The 19,719-nt window shown below is 33.0% G+C and overlaps 1 protein-coding gene across 1 annotated transcript in view; it reads left to right on the top strand.

Annotated features, from left to right (window-relative positions):
• The window catches only part of LOC119643558, a 61,695-nt gene that overhangs the window by 26,315 nt on the left and 15,661 nt on the right, over positions 1-19,719 (top strand). The window contains exon 6 of the mRNA XM_038042943.1: positions 9,645-9,906. Coding sequence (XP_037898871.1) covers positions 9,645-9,906 — 262 coding nt within the window. The remainder of the gene's footprint in view (positions 1-9,644; positions 9,907-19,719) is intronic.

The following is a 19,719-nucleotide window of genomic DNA, read 5'->3' on the forward strand; positions in this document are numbered from 1 at the left end:
AATTCGCTCAGAGTTTCACGCTGGTCAAGAATATATATTTTCTCTCTCTTTCTCTCTAGCGTCTCTTAAGCTTCCTGCTGGATGTAACAAACATTGCGACAAAATAAGTAGGGTCACATCCTGTGGCGGTAGGTGTAAATTCCTGATATAAAAATACAGAAATCCATTAAATGTTGATTGGCACTGAAAGCCCCTATTTCTCACCTTGGCAAATGATTTTTGAATATTCCAGAATGTTTAGTTTGGTTTCACTCGGATTATTTAAAATGTGAAGAACATATCGAAAAGAATCGGGTGCTGCAAGTGGGTTTGTGTATTCTACAATTTCAAAATCCCCTTACAAGATATTGTTTGCTTGCTATGTTTAACCATTCGCATATGCTTGCGTGTAACCTATAAATGCATATTGTGACCAATTGTCTACATTAAAGTTCCGACAAATTTTAAATTGAATTTGATAGAAAAATTTAAATACATAAAAAAAAAGAAAATTGGGAACAATATATATATATATAACGATTAAAAAAACACTATGCAAAGATTGCTACATAAAGGAATATGATATATTAAACATACGGTGTAGATGTGCATCGATATGGATTTAAGCGTTAACTTGTAATATATATAACTAATTTATTTATATATACTTAATTCATTGGTAGTAGAATGTGTGACAAACTTTGATTGTGTGTGTGTCATTTGTGACGGGAAATATGGGCTTTCGCAACTGTACAATAGGAATAATACACCAAATACAGGTATTGAAAAACTTGTAAGAATTATGATTTACCCATCTTGATTGACTATTTGGTATACAAATTCGCTCTCGAGACAAAAATCTATATATTTTGTTCACTCATGTTTATATTTGAACTGTTTTAGAAGAGTTCAGTTGCATTTTACTTCAACGTAATTTGTATATATTTAATTGTGTGTGCGGGTTATATTACGTCTTTGTTGACATTTCTAGGTCTTTGAGCAGGAATTATTAATTCAATTTTTTGTAGTGTACCAGAAACATGATGTACGTGTTTACAGTACAGTTTTAAGTTTCGCAACATAATTAATTTTATTATTTTTTTTTATAATTATTTTTATCAATATTTTTATTATGTATTATTAATATTGTGATGATTATTATATATACAAATAAATTCTTACTTTAAAATTGGTTGCTTCATAAGACTTACGTTACGCGTTAATTTTTGCTAAAACTTCAGGTATATATGTTTGAATTGATATTGATGTTTAAAATCTGTAAGGTCCAGTTGTTTATAAGCTATCACTCAGCGTATATCAAAGTTTGAAAATATGAATGTTTTTTACGTAACTGCGTACTTCTGTGCTTTCAATTGTATTAATCTGAAAAAAATGCATCTAAAGCTCCAAAAATGATTAAATTGCCTTGAAGTGAAAATATAGTAAGCTACAAAACAGTTAGAAAGTGGTTTGCAAAATTTTGTGCAAAAAATATTAGTCTAAAAAACGACAAAAATTCCCATTCGTCCATCCATCTCAGGTGAAGGGAACGCAAAATATAATTTTCGGCTTAGGCTGGGAAGCATTGGTTCAGATCGATGTAGTCGATACTTAGTAGGTCTGAAAAGTTAAAGATGTGCAAAAATGGGTCGGCGGCTATTTCACCTTGGGACCACAAAGCTTCTATCCCGAGGGCACCCATAACCTACCCGATAAATGGTGAAAGACCGTATTACACATAAATATTAATATTAGTATTGTTACTATTATTGTTACTTATATTTTTTTTAAAGAAGGGGGAAAACTGTAAATTTGTGTTTAGTGCATTAGATTCAATTTAAAACGATACACAGTTATTGAAATATTGTTGGACTTAAAATCTTCACATATGTGTTGCTAAGGTTTTTAAGAAAGGGACAAAATTAGATATACACAGATGGGGACGGTCCGAAAATCATTGAACCTTTTGCAACAAGGAAAACGGTGAAGTGAGAGCAATGAATATATAGGTGTGGTTAAATTTCTTCGAAACTTTGCACATATTGCTTTCCTACTTAACAATTTTACAGGTGTGCACATCTCTTAAGAAATCAGTAAGTAACAAAAACTATGAAATGAATATTTTAACAATTGATTTTAAAATTATTAACTTAGTGAAAGCACTAACTCGACTTATCTTCACCACCCATTATCTAAAATATTATTTTGCTAGTGCGATAAACGAGACATATTATTATTGCTGTGTTTATGAGAAGACAGTTTTCATTTTCATAAATTCGTCTCGCAAGTGGACCAAAGGTTCGAAATTCACATTGATTGTTTCAACAAGTCATATCAATTGTTCCAAAATGTAAAACCTAAGAACAGGTAACTGGATAGAAGTAACGATTAATTTAAGTAGATTAAAAATTTTCCTAGGAATATTTAAGTTGGATGGTCCTGTAGGCAAAATGAGAAAGAGAGGTGCTTGTGCAGCAGAATGAAAAAAAAAATTATAAAATAAATATCTATGGATACATATAAAGCTTAAATAGAATACGAATGAAAACTTTCGCAGATTTATAGCAATTACATACCATACACTCGCTGAACACAGTTATTCATCCTCGTGATAGCACACGAATTACGATTACACATTATTTTCCTTGAAAAGCATGGATTTCATGAAAGCTGTCATATTGGGAGGTGTCCAAAATATCGAATGACCTGATCCAAATTTAGCAAGCTTAGGTTATTTGTTAAATATTTTACTTTTTCCGCATATGTAAGTGAAAACACTTGTTTTCGCCATAAAAACGTGGAGCTAAACTTTTGCGCCATACAACAAATTTTCACGAGCACCCTAAATATAATAGGCGTAAATAATGGACACAACCGATCCAAATATACTATGGCTCACTTTTGTGTCAAATTGCTCCTATGGAATCATTTCGATTAGAACCTTTATATTCAAACCAAAATATTGACATTTTCACGAGGTTCAAATTTGGTCCCTTTACGTTTTACATCCAATTATTTTTTATAATTAGATGTACAGGCTCATATAAAGGCTTATTTTCCATGAGAATTTTTATAGGGAGGTCGAATCCAAAAAATAAACCTACATGGTGTAAATTCGAAAATGTTAATTGCTATAAAAATTGTACTTACGAGTCAATTTTCACCATAGAATGCTGAAAATTAGATTTGTTTGCTATCAGATATTTAGTTTTCATAGGAACTGTCATATGGAAGCTGGTCAAACAATTTCTTCGAACCTACATTTTCAAGTCAATTAAGGATACTGAAATACAATTACTAAAGCTTTTTCATAAACTCTTTAATATAGGATGATATATGCGGAAGGGTCGAAAAATTATCCAATCTAATTCATTTTCAATAGGATTCATTCTTGAGCTAAAATACGTACGTGTACCAAGTTATATCGGAATATCCCTAAAAATGCGACCTATAGGTTGAACGCAAGAAGACGTGGGCAAGAATCAGACGGACAGACGTAAACCCCCACCGGCATTCTTGCACAATTCCGTCGATGATTGTAAATAAATTAAAACAAGTTCACAAAGATTACTTTTATAATAACAGGGCTGCGGTCTTCCCAGACAATTGGCAGAAATTTATCCAAGAGAATGGTGCTCACACGGCCCAATTACTGTACTTTAAAATAACTTCAAATCTGCTATCAACCATCTATAATTTGTAGTAATCCGTAAGACCTTAACTGACACTTAATTTTCAAATAATTTAATTTACTTCATCTCGGCACATTTTAAAGGAAAGATATCCGTAATATAAAAAAATACGTTAACCATGCTTAATATTCTTCTATGTGAGCACTAGAAAAGTATCAGGTTAAGTCGAGAAGTTTAGTATATTTTTGATATATTTTATATGACACATGACTATTCTCATTGTAACACGTTATGAGTGCCACAATAAATGGTTAGCATAAAATTCGAAACTAGTTTAACTACCGCATTTCATTTGGTTTGTCTCAAACTCAAGAAGCTGATATGAATAATGAAAGCTTGTTCCGTAGTCGATTAGGAACCATAAGCTGAGAGAGACTAAATACCGGTTTCAAATATTTAACAACTTGAGAGAAAAGCAATGCATATGTGCGATGAGAATGTGATTAAAACATTAATGAGAAATTGTCCTTAAACTAATGTAACTTTCAAATTCTTACAATACATACTAATTTGCAAAACACTTAAAAAAACAAAAGTAGTTTGGCAAAATGAAAACAAGAAAATAATTCTATTCTCTGCTAGGTGCCTGCTAAACTTTTTGTCTCAGACAGATTAAAAAAAATAGGGAGAAATAATGAAAATATTTTTTTGATTTTGATGTATATTATCTTTTGTTTTTTCGTCTGACATATACAAAAAAAGTTTCAAATTTACAAACACGTGAATTTTGTACATATAATTGTCTATGTAAAAAACATGCGTTTTCAATATTTTATTTGCTTATTTCATTTGCTTAAGATTGTTTAGCTAGAACGTTTACGCAAATGTTCCTGATTTTAATCTTCCTGATTGTGACTGTTGTTTTGCATATCCGCACGTTCCCTTGTAGTTGAGTATTTCGCCGTCAGGAATCCATTCTTGGCAGTCCCCATTGCGGTATTTTTGATTGCAAATAATTATCCGGCTGAATAAAATACATTCAAAACACACATTAAATAATTTTTTTTTTTAACTTATTTGAAATAAAGTTCAGCGAGCCAGCTAACGAATGAAAATGAAAATATTTACATTTTATAATTAAGCAACAATCGGTCCAATAGCAGAAGTTAGTTTACAACGTTATCTATCGGGATTTTGTAATATTCCGCATCATTCTTGGACCGAAAGAAATTCTATGCATAAATTACATTTTAATCGAAACTATAGTTTTGTACTTTTAGGGTGATCTCTGCGCAACATGCACTTATTTGTGAACATAACATTGTAGATTGTTCGGAATCTATATACGTGAACGTATTCAGAACGTTTTGAATGCCAAATTTTGGAATGGAAACTTTGACAATCACACGTAGACAACCCGAAAGGTGTTAAAAATACGTTTTACCTCCAGGGAACACTTTAGTTTCAACACAGCATACTGACATCGAAAGCAGTGGCGAAAACATTCCAAAAATCTCCGTTAAGTTTCAAGTTCGCTTAATAATCGTAGTTATTGTAAACGCAACTCTCATTCTTGTAACATTACTCGGACATCTTATATAACTCAAATGTTATTTTTGTACACTCCACCTTTTTTACTCAACTCAGTATATAATCTGTTATCGATTTGGCAAAAGCTTATAGATGATTTTGTTAACCTAGAAAATTAATTGAACATATTGTCAAACAAATTGTAAATTACCAAATAACTAACATCCTATTCGTGATACTTCATGCGGTTTCCAAATTTTTTATATGCGCAAATTATGTCTCGGGCTAGGAAAGCCAAAACTGGAACACGCCTCCACGGCAAACGTTACGTCTTTATCCGAAAGATTCCGTGTATTCGCCAATTTCGCCTCTGATTAAATTCTGTGTAATGAAAGTCATCTACCTTTACTTTCATTTGCGACCTTCTATCGCGCAATTGTCCTCATTGCTTTTCCAAAGTTTTTGCCGGCACATTTAATAATTAAAACATTAAAACTATTAATATACATAGTTTAATCAAAGTTCTTTTCGAATCACACAATTTCCAGCCAGTGATCAAGTTGTTGCCTGTAAGAAAATTCACATTTACTACTGCAGAGGCAAAATACCGTTACTCGATGTGCTTAATACCAAATCTCAAGTCACTCATCTTTACTAATGAATGTAAGTCGTAGGCAACGCTCCCTGGTTTCCAAGCACTAACATCGCATCTTATTTCTCCAATCAACTATGCAGCTTTGTATTTTCGGCTGAACGTTGTTGATCTTAGAAGTCATTTGCTTAGGGAGTACTCAATCGCAGAAGAAATTCCTTACCGTATCAGGCTGTAAATCTGTCTTACCTGTTTTGCATTCGTTTCCTTCAATCAAAACTCATACTTATGTGCTAGGAATTAGATCCTTACTACAAAATCGCGAGGCTGATCCGTTTTGTTTCTGTTTTCGCTGGATGCATAGTCCTCCTCCTCATAAACATATGGAGTGTTGCCGTCTTCTAACCTTCTTCTACTTGTCTATTCGCCATTCCAAGCTTCCCAAACGGTCTGTATATAGACTTTATGAGCGTTTTTGAAATATTGCTCTCAGGCAATTTGGCGGCTTACATCGCTCGTTTCTATTTTATTAAAGGATGTTCGTTAGAGCGTATGAATATTCACACTCAAACTATGAATATACTTTTTCACAAATTTTTCTACTTTCGTCATATTTATACATTTACAATCAAGCTAACCGCCGATTTTGTTAAGTTTCAAATAGAGAACTTCGCCTTCAAATTGAACCTTTTTTACTCAACTCAGTAAATCATCTGTTGTCGATTTGCGGACTCGTAGAAGAAGGAGCAGAAATTGAACATATACACATTACAAAAAATGGGGTTGTGAATTTTTTAGTAAGTGAACGCTACTTATGGTTTTAATATGCACCAGTTTAGAAGCAAAAATTAAAGGTTAAACTGCTTCTATTCATTTCGAAGTTAGTCCGCGATGAACGACCAGAAGCGATTTTAAAGCAGTTTTTTTTCTTCAACAAAGCCTTGATTTCGTAATTATAATTTTGGCAGGCGGATAGCAGACAAATATACCTTGTAGGATTTCCTACAGACACTGTGGTGCATTAAAAGAATTTGATAAATCTAATATGTCTCTGTTGTAGCTGTAATAACTATACCCTCACTTTCCTATTTATCAGATTCTTTTTTCAAAAGTCGGATAAATGCTGCAATTCAAATAATTACCTGAAATTTTTTAATATACCAAGCCAAATGTTATGTTAAGATCTGATAATTTATTTTGTTATGAAATATTGCACTATTTAAGGGAAAAGCATTTCGACAATCATGTTTTCTTCTTATAATATGATGCTGGCACTCTGTTTCTTTCTCTCACTAGTATGTATGCATGTATTTGTGTAAATCCACCATCCATTTGCATTTTCCCGTGTATTTTATAAGAAAGTTAAAATACGATTACAATAAAGGATGCAATAGTCATACAGTTTTCCTTCTGTTACAGGGCGATTAAAAGCATATCGTCTTGTTAATATTGCAATAGAACTGTGCGTTGCATATTATTTATGTATGTGTTGGTAGTCATCATGACTCCACATTGGTCAAGTTGTGACCCTGGCTGTAGAGTATTCAAAGCTCTGGTTGGCTGATTTTTGCGGGTGGCCGCGAAATAAATAGTTGAATAAGTGGTAACCCCGGCAAACTGACGTTCAATGCTCTCGCTGTGCACATGTTTGTGCCGTGCGTTGTTAAGTATTAGTTTTTTGCGATTTCTTTTTTCTCTTCACAACACTATCGGTCAGTGGGAGGTTGGACCATATGGTGTGCTTGTCACAACTACCAATGTACATATTTTCCACATTTTTTTGCTGCGAACTTTAATTTCCAATAGAATTTTTTACGGGAGTTTTCATCTTAGCCAATCCGTGATATGCGCTAAAAACTAACATAAAATAGAAAAAAGAAAACGCAACGACGTGTTTGTATTATGAAATAATGAATACGAATGAGTTATGAAAATTTTTTATGTTGTGACCAATCAACTAAATGAAGCCTAAAAACATTATCATGTGCAACTTAAACTAAGCATTCGGGCTCAATTTGTCCTTTACCAGGTTTTTAATGGTAGTTACAGCGGAGAAGAAAATAATGCGTATATATATGTACCTGTATGTGTTCCGAAAATAGATGAACATTTGAAAATATTTTTATGTAAATATTTCACTTACCGTTGGTTCCTCACTTCTATAACCTATCAGCTTGTTTATGTTACGTAGTTGTTTAAATTATGCATATAATTATTTTGTACTTTCATTTCATAACATTTATTGTAAGGAGTGCCATTACTGATTGCAACGGATGAACAACATTTAAATCGAATTCGATGATATATAAATTTATATATATAAGCATTTATTCTGTCAAATAGCACCTTTCACATTTACAAACACTTAAAGTTGGTTTTTATCCTTTTATTGATTCTTAATTAAGAGAAGTTAAATAATCTATTTTTTATGCAATATTATCACAATTTTACCACAATGCTTACTAAATTTCCCTTCAGTATCTTCGAGAGTTTCTAGACAATAGACATAAGCATTCTACTTTTCGAAGGTAATTTCATCCTTTAAACCATGTATTTAATTTTTATTTGGGTAATTCAATTTACATTGTAGGTGTTCAACTTTAGATTTGTATATACATAGAAATAAGCTTAGTAGGATCTAACAAAGTTTGCTAGTGTTTTTTCATTTCCTTTTATTTTACTCATATTAAGTATTACATGTACAGATAATTCACATTGTTTCTTTAAAGTTGTACCAACGATTAGCAAATATGTCAAAAATTAGTAAGCAAAATTTGTCCTTGACTGATTATAGGATTCTTACTTGTTCATGCCTATTAAGCTGCTCATTGCGATTGTAGCTGGCTCAGAATTAAGAGAAAGGAACACTATACCTTCGTTTTAGTCAATCCAATGCGCCGTTGAAATAGATGAGTATTATATATCTCAACGGGTCATAATATTAAGCACATATTTTATGAACAAATTTTACGGTATTTCAGTAATATTACTATACTTTACAAATTGGTTCAATGAAAAAGATAAGTGATCCACATATTAGCTGCGCATGCTTTGTTTACCTCTCATATATCTTGTGTATACGATGGTCGTGACAATATATGTTACTTCAGTATTACAAAAGTTTCCAGAGCGAGTCTTTTAATATGCGCTAAACTTCATGTTGAAAAATCGCGGTTTCATGACTTTTAGAATATTGAGCACGTTTTTCGCTTTGCTTGTATCAGTGTAAGATACCAAGCACAAAAAAGAAAATTGCATTGGAAGTCACTTGAATTATGAAATAATATACATTTCAATTTTTACAAAACTCGTTAAAAAACAAACAAATTTGTGATTTTTAAGGGATTTAAATATGTTACGTTCACACAATTTCCCCGTAACCGAATTCAGGCAATGTTAATACTCTATATAACAAATTTAGTTAAAACCTCTCAACTGAGACCTTTTACTCATATCATTGCACACTACATAGTAAGATGGCCATTTGATGAATGAAATGCCTCCGTCACCGCCCATCCAAGAAATCCTTCCTATCGTACGAAAGCTTAGCTAGAATTCTTTAAAGAAAACATATGCATTTCAACGAGAAACCCTTAGAGAACAGGATTAAGTAATAGTATTTCAAATCTCACACTAATTTTGTAATATATACGTAGGTAAATATGTATTATTTTTTATTTTCACTATGTATTGTTTACGTGAAAATTTTATTTCATTACGTTATTATTAGTGTTTCGTTTTCACTTTGTGATATGCTTTTGTAGGCAAAAATAATAAAAAACTGAAAGAAAACCATTAATATATGTAACAGGTTAAGTACACAATAACACTAATTGTTTTTGTTTACCACAAATTTTATCTACGTTTGTCTTTCCGTTGTTGTGGCCGTTTTGTGCTCTTACATCCCGCAGCTTTTTATGCACAAGAGCGCCATGCAACAAATACAACAGCAGATACCACGAGTGGGTCTAGGAGGCACAGCTACCAATAATTTGGTTGGTAATGAATCTAAGCCCCATCAGTGTCAACAGTGTATGAAAAGTTTCTCCAGCAATCATCAGCTTGTACAGCACATACGCGTCCATACTGGCGAAAAGCCTTACAAATGTTCATATTGCGATCGCCGATTTAAACAATTATCGCACGTGCAGCAACACACTCGCTTGCATACGGGTAAGTACACACACATACATTTCCACGTGCACATGTTATACACGTATATATTATAAGACATCAACACTCGCAAACGCGTGCACCCTTACAAAGGCACACACACATACACATACATATATATATGTATATATATATGCATATATATATATATATAGATATACATAGATAGATATATATATATATATATATATATGCATATGCTTGCCTTTTTTCAGAACACCCATTATAAGTACTCATAGGTAAACTATAACGATTTCTACCAAACTTACCCACGTGAAATTTTTTCCTACACCAATCAAACCGACGTGATCTGCCCACAAACATGCGCGAAATTCGTAGAAAATTGTAATACTCTCAAAAAAGAATCAGCATATTTTTCTAATTTGGTCAATAAAGAATGATTCCTGAAAAGTTGCTGTCATTTTGGTTTTCATTACCTACCACACCTTATTCTGTGGCTTCTGTTTGTTTTCTGATTATGACGGTTCCAAATATATGCTACACTGAGTAACGATTACGCAACATATCTATATATTGTATTTACTTCCAATGTAGGAACATTTTTTGCTTATGAACAGTGTAATTTAAACAGTTTTGTGTCCAAACGATTTTTCAGCCCCATCAAAATAACAATCTATGGTTTTAAATTACGTTCTTGTCCGCAAGAGAAGAGAAGTTCTTCAGCGCATTGAAATTGCTTATGTCTTCTTAGACGCTTTCCATTTGAAAATTTGCGCACTCTTACTCAAGCTCATTTTTCGCATACCTTGTTTATTTGTAAGAAGGCATCGTCACGGCTTTGTAATTAAAACTAACAAATAATGTCTTTTTACAAGAAATATTCCAAGCCATTACCTTTTGTCACATTAGGAATGTGACCAATTGCTAGAAATTTGGTAAATGACATTTGTACAAAAATTTAGACGATCGTCCTTGAGCGAGATTCTAAAATTATTGCATTGCATTATTGTATTGTCATCCTTTGGCCTCCTTCGGCTAGCGCAGTGTAGAGTAGCTAAATAGTTACAATTCTTGGGCTATTATTATTGATCAAATTTTTCAAATGGTATGGTCAAATACAACAAGTGGTTGTATAAAACATCACTCAATAACACTAAAGCAATTCCGAATTTAAAAATAAGCCAATCTCCACCATGTTTCGAGTAAACTGTTAGATAATCTTGACGAATACCCACCTTTTGGATATATGTGTATCTACGCAATTGTAGCTCGGTAACGAAAATAAGGAAAAAATGTCATTTTTTTCTTTTAGTTTATTTCAGTTTTTGCGGTCTGTTTATTCACTTTTGACCTTACCTCCAGTCGATTGAGGAAAATACGTTCTAAATTTCGATATCCCATCGTAGTTTTTGCGCATGTCATCGGTATCTTGAAAACTACAGCACTTGACACAGGACTAAAGAAGGGCATTTGCAGGTTTTTTCATATGAATAAATTTCATCAAAAATTTCTAAAATACTGCATATTTTGTAAATATTTTTTTAAAGTTGAAATGAGATAAATTTGCATACTTGGTAGTTCCATTGTTAGGCAAAAACAGCTTAATAAAACCCGTCTCTTTTATTTTTTATTTTTCTGACACACATACACATCACAGAACATTGTGGACTAAAATTCTAACTCACTATTTTCGAGCTACTACCGCTTTTATTATTAGGTGTTTGCAAAGATTTTGATCACTTTTTCCCCTGAAAAAAATATGTTGATTGAAATGGTTTCCATCATTTTCTACGGCATTTTACAATATCTTTGGCAACATGGCGTTATCATGTCTAAAGAACTTATATTGGTTTGGCACCGATCCTTCCACCGACCATTTGTTAACTTTGCGGAACCGCATGCCAGTCAAGCGATGCTGCATCAATCTGAACAAGTGAAAATTAGCAGGCGGCATTTCTGGTGAGTACAATGGGTGTGGCAGAACTTTCCATTCGAACTGCAAGAGTGTATCTTGGACAATTCTTGCAACAAATGACAAAGAAATGGTATTTTCAGTCAATTCGTGTCGCCACTTTTAAACCGTTGAACCCAAAACTGACAAATGGGATACAGTGGAGCAGCATCACCATAAGCCTTTAAATATGTTTGGTGGGCTTCGACAGCAGTTTTCTACAAATAAACAGCAAAAGTAATGAATTTGAAAGAAGAAGAATTTTGAGGGCCCCCTAATTAGCGTCGGCGTACGCTAAATAAATCAATAATATTACATGGAAAATCGTTATTTTATGTAGAGAAAGGTCAAAACCATTGAAATTAACCGTTATGTACACTGATATTTCCCATTTCTTTAAGATTTTTACATGTAGAAGTAAAATTTTTGCAAACACCTAGTATTTATATATGTATTCACTTTATAAGGAGGATTCTTGGCGTGTATTGTACACACGAGTAGTATTGAAGTATTTGAAGTCTAGAGCTTAACCTGTAAACTCTGCTGATCTCTATCAAGTAACTTAACTTTTGTCCTGTTCTGCTCACTACATTCTTGACATAGGTAACCTAATCCAATAAGTCATTTCTGGTATCGTAATGCTAAAATTTCAATAATGATATTCTACGGTTCTTTACTGCCAGATTTTATATATGTAAAGAATAAGCTCCGTTTTCATAATCATCAGATTTTCTATTTTAAAAAGCTTTATTTAAAAAAAAATTAATTATTATTAATGAAGTACTATAGAATTTAGAAGTATAACTCTGCCCAAACCACGTGATTTACTTTTCTTTTTATCTCCTTAGATTTCTAAAATGGAATACCAAAAGTTTTGAAGGGAGGCTTATTTTATGCGGTAGTTTGCTCACAAGTACTAAGTGTTCTCATTAAAACCTTCATATTCTGCTCTTTGTGTACCTTATTGCTTAGCTAAGATTTAAGTACATCTTTAGCTCTTAGATCCAAGCTTTATTGCCATCGGTGTTCTTATGCATGAGTCAAATTCGCTTGGTACGATTGGTTTCCACGAAGAGCGCATTCGCTTTTTCCTATTTTATCGAAGCCACATATTAACCTTATACTAAAATAATTCTTATAGTGGTTTGCTAATAAACAAATGCATTCTTTTCTTTCATTCACACCTATGCATCTGATTTTCATTAAAAAACGACGTACCACTCACGAACCATACATTTAAACCTTTTCTTAGGTCAACTCCAACCAACGGTAATACCTCTACTTAAATTTGGCAGAGCTTTGTCAATTCTTGTCTCTTGAGATAATTATAAGAACATTACATAGACACATTCAGCTTTACGCTTGCTGAAACTCATTTTTATCATGTGTTTTTAATGATTGTTCAAATATGAAAATATTATGAGTCAAGCGTGGTGTACAAATCCACTTTGTATATAACACTTTACATAAGTTTATAGAATGTCAGCCAGATATAAGATGACTATTGATGAATCCATATGATTTTAAGGTAGTGGCAAATCGTCAAATTACTGTGTTATAAGTAAATTAAGAAAAGTGCCCTCATAATTTTGAACAAATTTGTTCGTAGTTTGGTAATACCTAAGAAGTTTATATCGGGGACCAAAGATTCATTAAAAAATATTGTATTCGGTTGAAATGGTTGCTTTAGATATCGCAAAGTAAAACGAAGTATATGGATTCGATTTTATGAATATATCACACTTAATTGCCGGAATAAACGAGAAATATATGGTCGATTTTATCCAGGTAACAGAATTTCTTTGAACACGTAAATTAATTAATTTTGGAATCTATTGAATGCCCAAAAACCACCAAAGGCGTTACGAGCTCTAATACATAAGTGTCAATAATGTGCATATATCGGAGATAATCTTATGTAAGTTGAAAGAACTCTACTAAGTGTTACTGCTGGAGGTATATAATTGGCATCACATCACTAAACTACAGACCACATATAAGGGAAATGTAAAGCAGTTCGAACAATGAAAACATAAGTGCCTAGTATCACGTAGAAAAATACTGAACTCTGATGAAGCGTATGCGATTGAATAATTCGTAGTTCGTAATTTCAAATAATTCTAATAACAGACTTTCCAAAATCTTTCGGCAATGTACTAGCTTTAACAATATCTATATTATTTTTTATGTATCATCTGCTGTCACTCCTGTAAACAAAAAGAATATAGCCCAAAAATCAGTATCGATAGAAACTGAATAACAGCGACGTGACGTTAAGAAAAATATAGCAATGGGATCAGAGGATGCACATACGTGACTTGCAACCCTGAAATTTTTCCAAAATGAAAAAATCAGTTGGAGAAGTTCATTTATTGTATCATCATATATTGGAAATATTAACATAGCATAAGTATCATTTTCTACGTATCACAATATGTTGCTACTTAAATAAGCGGATTCAAGAGAGGAAAAGCTGCCTTCCTTTCTTTCATTTATTGCACTTGTATTCGACTACGCTTTCCAAATATTTGAGCTTACTATTTTTTACTATCGAAGTCGAGGTGTTACTTTTACAACTCATCCTCAGAAAACAAAATATTTGCAATATGAAATTACGTTAGTACAACACTCCAAGCAGATTAAAATCGCCAGTTCAATAATAGCATTTTAAGACCCAAGCGGCTCAAAAACCTCATGGAGGACACCAATATTTTATAAAACAAGCCCATGCTTGCGCAGCTCTGTTACAAGTTTAAAAACTCCACTCACACTTGGAATAATTATCGGTCTATTTAGCTGGGATGTTGCCGGGATCAATTCATGGTTTTTCAACCCAATTTACAGTTCCAGTCGGTACATCGAAATTTAACTAACACAAATTACTGTAAAGATTTGTTATTGCAGTTCTCACTGTTTTCTTTATGCTTTTTATCGAAAAATTTGTTCAGTATAGTTTCAGTATAAACGATTGTTAAAATAAAATAATAGGTTTCCGCCGACAACATTTAACGCTTAACTGTCTCTTCTTCCCATTTTTTTTTTTTTTTGCCAATCTCGCCAACTCTTCTTTCTTAGTATTTTATTATTTATGGACAAACCCTAACTACGTGGCCGCTGTCAACTTCGAATTGCTGCCTAACCAAAAACAGGCGGAGCTTATACGTATGATAATATCAATATTACACAATAGAAGATTTGGGCCAAATGACGTGGATATTGTGCAAAAGAAGAGTATTATGAATATCTTTTTATATCTTGGTATAAAAAAGCTTCAGAATGTTAAACAAGCTCATTGCAACAATCGTAACAATTTAAGCCGAAGTTTCTAAAAAAAGAATGTTTTTTCTTTGCTTAGTCCCAAAATCAAAAGAAGCGGCAGCTTAATTTACACAAAGGAACTGCTTCTGACAACGAGTTCTATTGTCTGAAAACCGACTGTGTTAAAGAAATTTGTATGTCCTGGGCATACGCCTGGTTGTGAGAAATACATGTATTTAGGAACTAGAACAGCTTTGGAATCCCCGGTAAGATTGCTTGGAGGTGCTGCATAGCCACAAATTCTTTTTGTTTGGGTATTATTCGAAGTAATAAAAGCTGTAAAGTTCGGAAAATTATTGTTGCAAATGTCTTTACGATCTTGGAGATTTTAATCCAACGTGGTTTGATGACTCCGGTTAAGTAGTGTAACGCTGCAGCAAAATGCATTTCTATTTCGTTGTCAATTACGCGGATTGTTGTTATTGCCTAGATGCCACCGCTCGAAAAGCTAATTACGTCGTCGTCTAACTAAGTTTGTTTTGAGAAAAGAGGGGCTTTGCTGTTGGAGGATACCGGCAAACGAAAATTAGGGAAAACAATTGAGGGTTTTTGCAATTCTTTTTACTCTGGCTCTTATCTACTGATCATGAGACAAAACATGTATTCGATTTCAATACGAAAACTAGCAAATCCCTTAAATGACTGCACATTTTGCCGTTTTATTATATTTTATAATGCAATTATTCTGCAGCTTCGATTATTTGGTACAATAAAAGCGTCTCTATGTAGACGAGTGACTTCAGAACCATTTCTGAAATTCCTTGATTTTGGCCTGATGGTGAACGCTATTCAAGATGAATTAAATCAAATAATTTTTACGACCAAGATAAAAATTTCACATACACATTTATTCTGGCGAGGGCAAACTATATTGCAAACCGTTCCCCAATACAGTTGAATGCGTTTACTGAAAACTAAGTCTTAATAGCACAATAACGTACAATCTCCAAAAGTCTATGACGAAGACAAGTGAAAATTGTTAGTGTGTTTAACGGCCGGCATTTTTCAACTGTTGCTTATTTTTTCACATATAGGGTGCGTTTAGTTTTAATCTTAATAGATTTGGATGATAGCTTTCAACTAAGATGCCAAAAATCCATCCAGATTTGGTATTAGCAAAAAACTTTAGCAAAAATTACTCTACATATAAAATCGTAAGAAATCGATTCACAGTCATATTTACCTGAAAGAGCTTTTAGCGTCGATAATTCGTTGTTAATCAAAAAAATGGGGTAAAAAGGTCTCACAATAATAAAAGAATTCTGTAACAAACACGTAGCTGACCACAATTTATTTTTAGCAAGAAAATTCAATTTTACAGCACAAATTTATTAACTACTTTCAGATATGCCAACCTTTTGCAACACTATCAGGTTTTGCATTCTAAATACCTCTTAACACGGTTGCCTTAAAATTTTTGTTCTTAAAATTATTATTAAGCCCAACAAATTCCCAACTATGACTGTAATACATATTCTCACAACAAACAACTCATCATGAAACACAGATTAAAACAAGCACACATGATGAGCTTGAAACCGAATATTCCTGAATAAACTAAGTTGTAGAATCATATTCTATGCACTGAAAATATCTTCTAAATCTACATAAAAATAAAGCAAAATTCAACTCTGACTGAATTTCTAAATCCATCGCCATGTTCTGTAATGTATGTTGGGTGGTGCCGATTTTCTCAGTTTTTGTACAACCAATGTAGAATCATTCACATAATATATGTGAAAATTCTTTCCGTTCTGTCTGCTGTAGTTTATGAGTAGTAATGAAAAAACCTTATTTTTTCCTTTTGAAAAGAGATGTGTTCTCAATGTATATTACACTGCGAGTGAAGCTTTTGGCCGATTTGATACATTTTCAATCCTAATCTGCCAAACTTCAATTGTTTTTGCTATATTTAGAACTAATATCTTAGTTTTTGTAAACGCAAAATGTTTTCCCCACATATTCACTCGAACGAAGCCATAGACGGACAGATATGCTCAGATTAGTTCAGAATTTCAGAATTCATAAGCGTCTTTCTGGGTTTTGCAAACGTTTTCACAAGATGGAGACACTACCATCCTTCGACGTTTGGTACAAAAATGCAATGTTTGGCAATGTTCGTTCTTCCAAATTACACTAGCCGCCTTACACAATTGAGGTAAATCCATCCCTGAAGCGAACTTACAATTCTTCAATTCTTCTTCACTCTTGTGAATTTCGTATTAGTCGTTCCCTTAACGTAATCTTCGATCTATTTCCAATCAAATTTTTTGTGATTCTTCTAATGGGCATAGAAAAATGTCATACATGTTATATGTGTAACTTCCTAGAGAAAAGCATAAGTAGCCGCAACCTGGAAGCTGTGTGCTTGATCGGCAAATGTTATGTCTTTATCAATCTATAACTATGAGCACCTGCCAATCGTATTTAAAATAGAGCTACCACAATGACTATTGGAACCGGATATGCCAACTTGATAGTCGCGCTTCTTAAAGGCCTACCTATACGCTAGTCCGTTTGATATGCAACAGCTGAAACCATTTGGCCGTTGACATTTCTCCTACCCTTACCATTACATTTCACTCATTTCCGAGTGCCACATAATCCTTGTATATCTTGATTTCTAAATTATTTTTTATTTTAACCCTGCTAAATTAATTGTGTCTTCATGTCAATCTTCTTTTGTAGGATGATTGTTCCTACGATTGATAAACATAAATGTCGCTAAAGGGTTCTCTCTATTGCTTTGTCGTATTCTTTTAACATGTTTGTGATACGCAAAGTTCAATCCTTTTTTCATATACATATTTTTGCGTTACTTCCAAACCTTTTAATATACATTAAAACATGTGCATTGGTGATCGAATAACGCTTCGATATGATAAAGGGGCTGCATCTAGTTTGAAGAGTTTTTGTAGCCGCAATTATCGCAATAGTATTAACATGTGTTCTGTTCTGAACACGGCTAACTTCAAAGATTTAACCATTTTGTAAAGAGTAGCACCCCCTGCATCATATACAACTAAATTCCATTCTATGTACTCACTATTTAAATCCCTAACAATTAAAGTTTTATTATAAATATTACTGGGTTTTAAAACCCACTGCTACCAGTTTTGGAACATATATTTTGTGATATCTCGCATACTTCGCCTCTTAATGCATACATCCGTACTGTTTCTGCGCTCTTATGTCCCTTATTTGATAGCACAATATCAGTATTTTCTTCCATCACTGTGTTTTATATAGCGTCATTAATTAAGTACTTTTTTTTAAGATATAATACAAACTAAATGCTAGCAAATACCAACATGAATTTTCTTTTATTTTAGATGTTAGTTCATGTCATTTTTATTTAAAAATAATTTAATGTTAATAACTGCCTTTAAACATCTGCGAAAATGCAATCGTGGAATACTAATTTTTCCCACTTTTTTATATTAAGCTGCTCTTATCAGTAAGAACACGAATAAGCTTGATGAATAAAGTCGTTGGTAGTTCATCATTTATTGGAGTAAGTCAATGCACTTCTCGAAATAAATTGACGGGGCCACGAGAACTACGGCATGTTGGCACATTTGGTTAAAGCCACAAATTGTTTATGTCGAAATCATCTACTTCGCGCCACAAAATTCAGTAATCATGTTTCTGTAGCGTGCTATATTAAGGGTAACTACAATGCTATTTTCATGTTCAAAAACGGTATTTTCAGGGCATAAATCAAGCCCAAAAATTGTTTTTGTACATGTAAAAACCTTTTAGGAATAACGTATCTTGCTTATTTACATCGAAGGGGCAATATTATTTACGAAGCCAACTAATTTCATTCCATAAAATAGCTTGATCTCACATGAACAAAATGTGACCGTGTATTAATTTTTAATGTTTTCGTAAAAAGTTTTAACAATTTCTTAGCATTGTATAACTATAGATGCATTGTATTTGGCAATAATGGCAAAGTCCAAACAATATAATGAATGAAAACTTGATCCAAACCTCAATCAGTAGCGTGTTTCATTTAAGTTTACTTTCGTTTCCACAAAATGGAATGTCGTTTCCACAATATGTGTAGGAATTTACAAGCTTCAGACTACTGCTAAATAATTCAAACCAATACAAACCAATCCTAATTATAGTTTCTTTATTCCTCAGAACTCAAGAACAACTCGTTCTTTCTCCTCCGTTAATAACTACTTTTCCTTCTCACAAATTTTCGAGCTATTTTCTGGTATTCTCCTGATGGCAATTTGTACATATATACGCACAAGATATAAAGCAATATTCGCTTTAGAGCAAAACTTTGATTTGCTAATACGTAAGAATTGCAAACTATTTTTTCAATGCGAGTGCGTCCATTGGTTGATCAGAGCTTTTTTGCGATAACGTTTTAAATGGCTAAAAGAAAATATTTCTAGTAAGTTATAATCTTCGCAAGTGCTTGTTGTTCATTTTAACCATTGCAGATTATACATAGTTGGATTGTGGGTACTGTGTTAGTCGAACTCGGCCTACTCTCCTCCTTGATCTACGGCCACTAAATATTGATTTGTTTCCGTTTTTGCGACGGGCAAACAACTGCACGG

The sequence above is a fragment of the Glossina fuscipes genome, unplaced genomic scaffold, assembly GCF_014805625.2.
Source record: "Glossina fuscipes isolate IAEA_lab_2018 unplaced genomic scaffold, Yale_Gfus_2 61245, whole genome shotgun sequence".
NCBI lineage: Eukaryota > Metazoa > Arthropoda > Insecta > Diptera > Glossinidae > Glossina > Glossina fuscipes.